Source organism: Meles meles, chromosome 19 (assembly GCF_922984935.1).
Source record: "Meles meles chromosome 19, mMelMel3.1 paternal haplotype, whole genome shotgun sequence".
Lineage (NCBI taxonomy): Eukaryota > Metazoa > Chordata > Mammalia > Carnivora > Mustelidae > Meles > Meles meles.
The window spans coordinates 35595498-35607632 of NC_060084.1; the positions used below are offsets into that span (position 1 = coordinate 35595498).

Genomic DNA, 12135 nt, shown 5'->3' on the forward strand with positions numbered 1-12135 from the left:
CAAAGGAAATTTTTATTCTCTATTCACTAAAATTTCAATTGTAGAGTCACAGAGGAGCAACTAGAGCAAAAAGGGAACTGTCTGTGCATGCGTGCAGAAAAGGCACCCCAGAGGGTGGAAAGAACACGAATGGTAGAGTCGGGCCAACCCGGGTCAGATCCTCACCTTGAGTAACCTTGGGCAAATTCTTAACAAACTGAGCCTTCATTTTCTCCCTGCCTGTAAGGAATAATGGCCATTTCATTCAGTTCTCCTAGAGATATGTACAATGTTGTTTCTAAGTCTACAACCTGAACAGTAATGCTCACAGTATTTCTTTTTTTTTTTTAAGATTTTATTTATTTATTTGACAGAGAGATCACAAGTAGGCAGAGAGGCAGGCAGAGAGAGAGGAGGGGAAGCAGGCTCCCCGCTGAGCAGAGAGCCCATGGGGCTCGATCCCAGGACCCTGGGATCATGACCTGAGCCGAAGGCAGAGGCTTAACCCACTGAGCCACCCAGGCACCCTGCTCACAGTATTTCTAAGCCTACAGTCTAAAGGAAATCTTCAAACAAAAGTGGACCAAGCATATTTTAAGAACTTAGTACCAGGTAGCAAGCTGCCTATAAAATTTCAAGAAAGAAGATGCTAAATAAAATAGATACTTATAGTGCTTATTTTGATACTGCAGTTGATATCTTCCTGACTGAAAACATAGAAATTGTTATTTATGGGGTGAAGTCTTAAAACCACTTAAATATCCAGCATAGAATAGGACAAGACATCATGGAAACGTCTGTGGTATTGAGGAGTATAGGTAAGATAAAAATGGTTTCAATGCGTTACAGGATGTATGATCTTACAATTAAACTTGGGTTTTTAAAATGTGAAGAAAACCAAAAAAAAAATCACAACAATTGCAAGAGTGATTCTTTCATTTTCCCAATTTGTCAGTTCCAGGAGGTTGCTTTCATAATAAGAAAACTATGTAAGAAACCCAATGAGCCTCAAGGAGCAAAAAGTTTCTTTATAGACAAAACACAAACTTAGGTTCCTTAATGCTTGGTTCCATTAAGAAGGAAACCATCAGTGTTGGTTCTTTTGACTCCTTAGGCACCAGCCTTTAGCTCTTGTGCTCCTGTCAGCTGTCGTATTTGTATATTTCTACCATGTTGACTGGATAGTCGGAAATACAACACTCAATTTTAATCTTTTCAAAAGCATTGTTTTTCTCTGTTTTAATGTTACAGATTTATTTGAGGTTCCTAGATTATCAAATGGAGCACTCAAATGAATGCAAGAGAAACTTCGTTGCAGTTTATGATGGAAGCAGTTCTATTGAAAATCTGAAGGCTAAGTTTTGCAGCACTGTGGCCAATGATGTGATGCTGAAAACAGGAGTTGGAGTGATCCGAATGTGGGCAGATGAAGGTAGTCGGCTAAGCAGATTCAGAATGCTCTTTACTTCCTTTGTGGAGCGTAAGTAAATCCTAGAGCATTGAGATCTTTTACATAATTTTCGTTCATTCAGAATTTAATTATTGAGCATTTCCTTTTGTCAAAGACTGCAAGTCAAAGAGAATGCAGAAATAACTAAGTCTGAGTCCCTATTCTCAAGGAATTAACTGTCCTGGATGAAAAACCATGCTAAAACATAAATTGCAACACTGCCTTATTATAGAGGTGTAAACATAATAGGGAACGCAGTAAGTGGAAACTCCTTTCAAGATTTTCAGAATTAAAAATAATTACCAGTGGTTTAATTCAGTTTGGTATATAATTATGAATCTACCAAACCATGCACATCAAAATTCAGAAAGGCTGTGTTTTCTTTGTTTCTAACTTTTTATTTTTAAATAATTTTAAGCTTACTTAAAGTTATAAAAATAGTACAGAGGGTTTTTTTTTAAGTTTTTTTTTAAATTAACATATAATATATTATTTGCTTCAGGGATACAGGTCTGTGATTCATCAGTCGTACACAATTCACAGCATTCACCATAGCACATACCCTCCCCAGTGTCCATCACCCCATCCCTTCTCCACCCCTCCCCTCCAGCAGCCCTCAGTTTGTTTTCTGAGATAAAGTTTGTTTCCCTCTCTGGTTTTATTGTTTCATTTTTCCCTCCCTTCCCCTATGATCCTCTGTCTTGTTTCTCAAATTCCTCATATCAGTGAGATCATATGATAATTGTCTTTCTCTGATTGACTTATTTCGCTCAGCATAATACCCTCTAATTCCGTCCACATCATTTCAAATGGCAAGACTTCGGACTTTTTTGGTGGCTGCATAGTATTCCATGGTGTATATCTACCACGTCTTCTTTAACCATTCATCTGTTGGTGGACATCTAGGCTCTTTCCATAGTTTGACTATTGTGGACATTGCTTCTATAAACATTCAGGTGCCCCTTCGGATCACTTCATTTGTATCTTTAAGGTAAATACCCAGTAGTGCAATTGCTGGGTCATAGGGTACCTCTATTTTCAACTTTTTGAAGAACCTCCATACTGTTTACCAGAGTGGCTACATCAGCTTGCATTACCACCAACAATGTAGGATGGTTCCCATTTCTCCACATCCTCGCCAGCACCTATTGTTCCCTGACTGGTTAATTTTAGCCATTCTGACTGGTGTAAGGTGGTATCTCACTGTGGTTTTGATTTGTATTTCCCTGATGCAAGTGGTGTTGAGCACTTTTTCATGTGTCTTTTGGCGATTTAGATGTCTTCTTTGCTGAAATGTCTGTTCATGTCTTTTGCCCATTTCTTTTTTTTTTTTTTAAGATTTTATTTACTTGACAGAGAGAGATCACAAGTAGGCAGAGAGACAGGCAGAGAGAGAGGAGGAAGCAGGCTCCCCGCTGAGCAGAGAGCCCGACGTGGGACTCGATCCCAGCACCCTGGGATCATGACCTGAGCTGAAGGCAGAGGCTTTAACCCACTGAGCCACCCAGGCGCACTTCTGCCCATTTCTTGATTGGATTATTTGTTCTTTGGGTGTTGAGTTTGATAAGTTGTTTATAGAATTTGGATACTAGCCCTTTATCTGATATGTCAGTTGCAAATATCTCCTCCCATTCTGTCAGTTGTCTTTTGGTTTTGTTGACTGTTTCCTTTGCTGGGCAAAAGCTTTTGATCTTGATGAAGTCCCAATAGTTCATTTTTGCCCTTGCTTCCCTTGCCTTTGGCGATGTTTCTAGGAAGAAGTAGCTGTGGCTGAGGTCGAAGAGGTGGCAGCCTGTGTTCTGCTCTAGAATTTTGATGGATTCCTATCTCACACTGAGGTCTTTCATACATTTTGAATATGTTTTTGTGTGTAGTGTAAGGAAATGGTCCAGTTTCATTCTTCTGCATATGGCTGTCCAGTTTTCCCAGCACTATTTGTTGAAGAGGCTGTCTTTTCTTCATTGGACATTCTTTCCTGCTTTGTCAAAGATTAGCGGACCATAGAGTTGAGATGGTCCATTTCTGGGCTCTCTATTCTGTTCCATTGATCTATGTGTCTATTTTTCTGCCAGTACCATACTATCTTGATGATTATAGCTTTGTAATAAGCTTGAAGTCTGGGATTGTGATGCCAACAACTTTGGCTTTCTTTTTCAACATTTCTTTGGCTATTCTCGCCTTGTTTTGTATAAATTTAAAGATTATTTGTTACATTTCTTTGAAAAAACTTCGTGGTATTTTGATAGGCATTTCATTAACTGTGTAGATTGCTCTAGGTAGCATAGACATTTTCACATAATTTTTTTTCCAATCTATGAGCATGGGATGTTTTTTCATTTATTTGTGTCTTCCTCAATTTCTTTCTTGAGTACTCTATAAGTTTTCTGAGTACAGATTCTTTGCCTCTTTGGTTAGATTTATTTCCAGGTATCTTATGCTTTTGAGTGCAATTGGAAATGGGATCAACTCCTTAATTTTTCTTTCTTTTATCTTGTTGTCGATATATAGAAATACAACTGATTTCCGTGCATTGATTTTATATCCTGACACTTTACTGAATTCCTGTATGAGTTCTAGCAGTTGGAGTGGAATCTTTAGGGTTTTCCACATAAAGTATCATATCATCTGCAAAGAGTGAGAGTTTGACTTCTTCTTTGCTGATTCAGATACCTTTTATTTCTTTTTGTTGTCTGATCGCTGAGGCTAGGACTTCTAGACTATATTGAATAGCAGTGGTGATGGTGTTCATGACCCGAGGGGAAAAGCTCTGTTTTCCGCATTCATAATGATATTCGCTGTGGGTTTTTTTATAGATGGCTTTTATGATATTGAGGTATGAACCCTCTCTCCCTCCACTGTGACAGTTTTGATTAGAAAGGATGCTGTACTTTCTCAAATGCTTTTTTGGGCATCTACTGAGATGGTTCTTGTTCTTTCTTTTATTAATGTATTGTATCACACTGACTGATTTGCAGTTGTTGAACCAATCTTGCAGCCCAGAAATAAATCCTGCTTGGTTGTGGTGAATAATCCTTTTAATGTACTGTTGGATCCTATTGGCTAGTATTTTGTTGAGAATTTTTGCATCCGTGTTTATCAGGGATATTGGCCTATAATTCTCCTTTTTTTTTAAGGTTTTATTTATTTATTTGACAGAGATCACAAGTAGGCAGAGAGGCAGAGAGAGGGTGAGAGAGAGGGAAGCAGGATCCCTGCTGAGTAGAGAGCCTGATGCGGGACTCCATCCCCGGTCTCTGAGATCATGACCTGAGCCGAAGGCAGCAGCCTAACCCTCTGAGCCACCCAGGTGCCCTAATTCTCCTTTTTGATGGGTTCTTTGCCCGGTTTTGGGGTCAAGGTAATGCTGGCCTCATAAAATGAGCTTGGAAGTTTCCCTTCCATTTCTATTTTTAGCAACAGTTGCAGGAGTATAGCTATTAATTCTTCTTTAAATGTTTGGTAGAATTCCCCTGGGAAGCCGTCTCGTCCTGGGCTCTTGTTTTTTGGGAGATTTTTTGATGACTGCTTCAATCTCCTTACTGATTATGGGTCTGTTCAGGTTTTCTATTTCTTCCTGGTTCAGTTGTGGTAGTTTATACATCTCTAGGAATGCACCAATTTCTTCCAGATTGTCAAATTTGCTGGTGTATAGTTGCTCATAATATGTCCTTATAATTGTTTGTATTTCTTTGGTGTTGGTTGTAATCTCTCCTCCTTCATTCATGAATTTATTTAGGTCCTTTCTCTTTTCTTTTTGATAAGTCTGGCCAGGGGTTTATCAATCTAATTAATTCTTTCAAAGAACCAGCTCCTAGTTTCGTTGATATGTTCTACTGTTGTTTTGGTTTCTATTTCATTGATTTCTGCTCTGATCTTTATTATTTCTCTTCTCCTGCTTGGTTTAGGCTTTCTTTGCTGTTTTTTTCTCCAGCTCCTTTAGGTGCAGGGTTAGATTGTGTACCTGAGACCTTTCTTGTTTCTTGAGAAAGGCTTGTATTGCTATATACTTTCCTCTCAGGACTCTCTTTGCTGCATCCCAAAGATTTTGAACAGTTGCGTTTTCATTTTCAGTTGTTTCCATGAATTTTTAAAATTCTTCTTTAATTTCCTAGTTGACCAATCCTTCTTTAGTAGGATGCTCTTTATCCTCCATGTATCTGAGTTCTTTCTAACTTTCCTCTTGTGGTTGAGTTCTGGTTTCAAAGCATTGTGGTCTGAAAACATGCACTTGTTTTCAAGTGCATTTCATTGGGAATGATCCCAATCTTTTGGTACCAGTTGAAACCTGATTTGTGACCCAAGATGTGATCTATTCTGGAGAATGTTCCTTGTGCACTAGAGAAGAATGTGTATTTAGTGAATGTATTTAGTTGTATGTATGTATGTATGTGAATGTATTTAGTTGCTTTGGGATGGAATGTTCTGAATATATCTGTGATGTCCATCTGGTCCAGTTTGTCATTTAAAGCCTTTATTGTTGATCTTTTGCTTAGATGATCTGTCCATTTCAGTGAGGGAGATGTTAAAGTCCCCTACTATTATTGTATTTTTGTTGATGTGTTTCTTTGATTTTCTTATTAATGGGTTTATATAATTGGTTGCTCCCATGTTCGGGGCATAGAAATTTAAAATTGTTAGATCTTATTGTTGGACAGACCCTTTAAGTATGATATAGTGTCCTCTCTCGTCTCTCATTATAGTCTATGGCTTAAAATCTAATTTGTCTGATATAAGGATTGCCACCCTGGCTTTCTTTTGATGACCATTAGCATGGTAAATTGTTTTCCACCCCCTCACTTTAAATCTGGAGGTGTCTTTGGGTCTAAAATGAGTTTCTTCTAGACAGCATATTGGGGTTTTGGTTTTTTATCCATTCTGATGCCCTGTGTCTTTTAATTGGAGCATTTAGCCCATTTATATTCAGGGTAACTATTGAAAGATATGAATTTAGTGCCATTGTATTTCCTGTAAGGTGACTGTTACTGTATATCGTCTGTGTTCCTTTCTGGTCTGTTACTTTTAGGTTCCCTCTTTGCTTAGAGGACCGCTTTCAGTATTTCCTGTGGGATTGGTTTGGTGTTTGCAAATTCTTTTAGTTTTTATTTGTCCTGGAAGCTTTTTATTTCTCCTTCTATTTTCAGTGACATCCTAGCTGGATATAGTATTCTTGGCTTCATATTTTTCTCATTTAGTGCTCTGAATATATCATGCCAGTCCTTTCTGGCCGGCCAGGTCTCTGTGAATAGATCTGCTGCCAATCTAATTTATCTACCATTGTAGGTTACAGACCTCTTGCCCCGAGTTGCTTTCAGGATTTTCTCTTTGTCTCTGAGACTTGTAAGTTTTACTATTAGAGAACTGGGTGTTGACCTATTTTTATTGATTTTCAGGGGGGTTCTCTGTGCTGCCTGGATTTTGATGCTTGTTTCCGTCCCTAAATTAGGAACATTCTCTGCTATAATTTGTTCCAATATACCTTCTGCTCCTTTCTCTCTTCTTTCTTCTAGGATCCCAGGTATTCTAATATTGTTTGCTTTATGGTATCACTTATCTCTCAAATCCTCCCCTCATGATCCAGTAGTTGTTTATCTCTCTTTTTTTAAATCTCAGCTTCTTTATTCTCCATCATTTGGTCTTCTATATCACTAATATAGTGATAGTCTTCTGCCTCATTTATCCTAGCATTAAGAGCCTCCATTTTTTATTGTACCTCATTAATAGCTTTTTTGCTTTCAACTTGGTTAGATTTTAGTTCTTTTATTTCTCCAGAAAGGGACTTTATTTCTCTACTATCTTTTGTGCTTTTTTCCAAGCTCAGTTAGCATCTTTTTAATAGTCACTCTGAACTCTAGTTCTGACATCTTACTAATGTCCATATTGATTAGGTCCCTAGCCATCATTACTGCCTCTTCTTTTTTTTTGAGGTGAGTTTTTCTGCCTTGTCATTTTGTGCAGAGAAGAATAGATGAATGACAGAACAAAGTGCTGGAAGGCTAACAACAACTCCAGAAAAATACACATTAACCAAGTCAGAAGATACCTTCTAAAAAGTATCTATTTATTTGATCTATTCAAATATATATTAAAAATATTTGATCTATTCAAATTTTCTTTTCTGTTCAAAGAAAAGTTTGTAGATGTTCAGAATGGTTTGATAACTCTCTAGATGAATTCCTGGGGCCAGACGAAATTTAGGTCTCCTACTTCTATGTCATCTTGCTCCTCCCTCTCTTCTATAGTGTTTTCATATGTCCTTCACTCAGATTCCCCTAATAATGTGGTAAAACTGAAAATTAACACTGATATAGTATTATCGATCAAAATATATAAACCTTATCCACATGTCACTAGTTTTTCATTAATGTCCTTTTCTGACGCAGGATCCCACACTGCATTTACTTGATATCTGTCCTTGAGTCTCCTCAATCTGTGACAGTTTCTCAGTCTGTAATTACCTTAATATATTTGAAGAGCACTGGCCATTTATTTAGTAGAATGTCAATTTGAGTTTGTCTGATGTTTTCTCTATTCTTTTGAGGGTATGTATTTCTGTCAATATTACAGGAATGATACTACACCTTTCTTAGCTCATCACACCAGTGAGGTAGGGGGGTACATGTGGATTTGTCTCATGCTAACTTTGGTCACTTCCTTAAGGTGCTGTCTGTCAGATTTCTGCACCATAAAGTTACTGATATTTTCATTTCTAGGTAGTAATTGTCTTTGAGACTATGCAAATATCCCTTTGCTCACTAATTTTAGCATCTCTTAATGATTTCTGCCTGTGATAGAAATTATTGTAATGTTTACCTAATGGTAGTTTTCTGCTTCCATTATGCCTTCTCTATTTATTAGTTATAATTCTACTGTGAGGAAGAGTTATTTTTCCCCTCATTTATCTATTCAGTGATTTATGTCAGTATGAGTTTATGGATATTTATTTTATGCCATTATTGTATATATAATTATATATAATATGTAATTATTATAATACTAACAATAATTTATTATTCAAAGTCCCAGCTTTGGCCTTTGGGAGCTCCTTCAAGTTGTCACTTTCAACTTTTGATGTGCCCTAATTTTTTTTTTTTTCTTCTTAAATCACTTTCTTACTTTCTGTCACCACAAAATGACCCAGGCTCAAATGTGTTTTCCTTAGCCCAGCCCTGAGACCAAGAGGGTTAGAAGCCCTTTTCTTCTCTTATAGAAGGCACTGCTAAAAACACCGTTGGGGTTTTTTTTTAATAAAAATCATAATGAATCTGTGGATTCCTTTTGAGTAGTTTAGTAGTGTCATCTTAATAAATGTTAAGTCTTCTAGCTCATGAACCCAGGATGTCTTTCCATTTATTTGTTGTCTTTAATTTTTTTCAAGAGTGTTTTGTACCGCTTAGTATGCAAGTCTACAAGTCTGCATTGTTAGTATGTAGAAAATCACCTGATCGTTCTGTGTTGTGTTTGTATCCTGCAACTTGCTGGGTTAGTTTATTAGCTGTGTGTGTGTGTGTGTGTGTGTATGTGTGCATGTGCACATAATCTTGTTAAAATTTTCTTCATATAAGATCATGTTGTCTGCAAACAGGTAATTTTCCAATATGGGGTACTATTTTATTTTTTTATTTCCTTTTCTTGCCCAATTGCTCTTGCTAGGACTTCTAGTACTATATTGAATAGAAGCTAAAGGAGACACCTTTGTCTTCCTTCTGATCTTAAGAGCAAAGCTTTTAGCCTTTTACCGTTAAGTAGGTGTTAGCTGTGGGGTTTTCATATATAGTCTTTATCATGTTGAGTAAGTTTTTTTCTGGTCCTAGTACATTGAGTGTTTTTATCATGCAAGGATGTTGAATTCTCTCAAAAGCTTTTTCTGATTCAGTTGAGATGGTTATGTCATTTTTTCCCTCTTTATTCTGTTAATGTGTTGTATTACATTGATCGATTTTGTATATAAAACCATTTTTATGTTCCAGGAATAAGTCCCACTTGGTCGTGGTATATGATCCTTTTAAAATGTTGCTGAATTCACTGCTAATATTTTGTTAAGGATTTTTACATCAATATGCATAAGGGATATTGTTCTGTAGTTTTATTTTCTTATAGTATATTTGTCTGGCTTTGATATCAGGGTTATGCTGGTGCGTAGAATCAAAAAGAAATGACCCTTTCTCTCCAGCTTTTTGGAAGAGTTTGAGAATTGATGTTCTGTAAACATTTGGTAGAATTCCCAGTGAAGCCATCCAGTCCAGGGCTTTTCATTGTTGGGAGATAGTTTTTTGTTTGTTTTGTTTTTTTAATATTTTATTTATTTGACAGAGAGAAATCACAAGTAGGCAGAGAGGCAGGCAGAGAGAGAGGAGGAAGCAGGCTCCCCGCCGAGCAGAGAGCCTGATGTGGGGCTCGATCCCAGGACCCCGGGACCATGATCCAAGCCTTAGGCAGAGGCTTAACCCACTGAGCTACCCAGGCACCCCTGGGAGATAGTTTGATTACTGTTTCAAACTCCTAGTTAGAAATCTATTCAAATTTTCTATTTAGTTTCGTTCAGTTTGGGTAGAATGTATGTTTCTAGGAATTTGTCTATTTCATCTAGATTAGCAGTTTGTTGGTGTAGAATTGTTTTTAAGATTCTTGTTTAATCCCTTTTATAGCGTAACATCTACAATAATGCCTCCACTTGAGTTTCTGATTTTAGTAATTTGAATCTTTTCATCTGTTTCTCTTTTTACCTTAGTCATTGTAACTAAAGTTTTGCCAGTTTTGTTCTCTTCAAAGAACCTTTTTTTTTCCTTTTCTTTAATTTTTCCATTCTCTATTTGTCTTCTCTATAATTTTAGCATTTCTGACAAAGGCATAGAACTCCAAGTTTAGTTTTTCCTTTTTTTCTCATTCTTTAAGGTTAAGTTACTGATTTGTGATCTTTCTTCTTTTTTATTGTAGCATTTATAGGTATAAATTTCCTTCTTTGCACTGTTTTCACTGCTTCTCATAAAGTTTTGCTGTGTTGTGTTTTCATTTTCATTTTATCTCAAGGTATTCTCTAATTTCCCCTCTGATTTCTTCTTTGATCAGTTAGTGGGTTAAGAGTGTGTAATTTAATTTCCACATATTTATGAATTTTCCAGTTTTCATTCTGTTATTGATTTCTAGTTTTATTTTAGTGTGATTGGAAAAGATACTTTGTATGATGTCAGCCTTTTAAGATTTTTGTGTGTATGTGGTGTAACATATGGTCCATCCTGGAGAAAGGTCCATATATGCTTGAAAAAAACTGTGTATTTTGCTGTTGTTGGGTGGAACTTTCTGTATATATCTATTAGTTTGGTTTATAGTGTTATTCTTTAATTGCTTGTTAATCTGTGTAGTTGTTCTACTCATTATTGAAAGTGGGATAGTGAACTCTCCAACAATTATTGTAGAATATCTAATTGTGCCTTGAATTCTGATAGTGTTTGCATCTTGTATTTTTGGAGTCTGATTTTTGCTTTATATTTTTTTATAATTGTTGTATCTTCTTAATGACCCCTTTTACCAATATACAGTGTCCCTCTTTGTCACTTGTAACAGTTTTGATTGAAAGTCTATTTTTTGTTATTATTCGTATGGCCACTCCAGCTATCTTTTGCATGGAATATCTGTCTCCATTTTTTTCACTGTCAGTCAGTTTATATCTTGAGATCTAAAGTGAGCCTTTTGTAGAACAGTATATAGTGGGATCCTTTGGGGTTTTTTAAATTATCTATTCTGCCAATCTCTGCTTTTTGAATGGAGAGTTTAACTCATTTACCTTTATAGTAATTACTGAGAAGGAAGGACTTCTTCCCTTTTGCTGTTAGTTTTCTAAATGTCTTAAAGCTTTTTGTCCCTCATTTTCTTCATCACAACCTTCTTTTGCGGTTAGATTTTTTTGTGGCAACACATTTGAATTTCCTTTTGTGTATATTCTTTAGATTTTGTGTGTGTGTGTGTGTGGTTATGTGTTTGTCTTTCTATGAGTTAGTTATGTCTTTAAAAGTCATTTTTACTATTTTGTGAATATGTGAGAACCTTTTTATATTAAAGAATGGGGTAACTCATGTATAAATACTGACCCAGCTTAAAAGTGGAAAATGTCTGAGGACAGATTTTAGGATTCTTTCCTTTAACTCCTGATAATTCACATGAACAAATCCGAGGAAAAGTTGGTTCTCTTGCCTTTCTTTCTATCTCCTATAAAAGTCCAAGTGACTTGCCTGTACTTCCTAATAATTATTTTGTTGATTTTGCTTATTATAAATACAAATCATATTAATTAGCTTTGATTTTTTTTTGAAAAACTCCTTTCAAAAATATCATCATGTTTTTGGCTTGGTTTAACTTTAATCTATATTTGGATAGTGCTGATTAATCCCTCTGACTAGTCCCTTTCCTCACGGTCACCTCTGTATGAAGAAAATTACCATTTAAAGACTTCCACACTGCCCCAATATAGGTGACTCTGTATGTTCATACCACGTGTATTTTAAGAATAAGTGTATATCTTCTGTATTGTCCTCATAAGAGAAGGAGATATAATTTTAAGATATTATATTATTATTATTCCATGGATTCTTTGTTAAGATCATGATCGTATGTGACCTACATAAGCTTTATTATAGCTGAACTCTTCCATCTATAATTTTAAAAGACTTGATGAATTGCCGAATGGCTAGTTGGGTTATGAAGCCAATTTA

General features: G+C 36.2%; 1 protein-coding gene across 4 annotated transcripts in view; it reads left to right on the plus strand.

Moving 5' to 3' along the window:
* The window catches only part of NETO2 (neuropilin and tolloid like 2), a 63406-nt gene that overhangs the window by 37531 nt on the left and 13740 nt on the right, over positions 1–12135 (plus strand). For all 4 annotated transcript variants that reach the window (XR_006816291.1, XM_045989187.1, XM_045989188.1 and 1 more), the window contains one exon: positions 1231–1459. Coding sequence is in view for 3 of the 4 variants with exons in the window: in XM_045989187.1 (XP_045845143.1) it covers positions 1231–1459 (229 nt within the window). In the remaining variant the exon portion in view is untranslated. The remainder of the gene's footprint in view (positions 1–1230; positions 1460–12135) is intronic.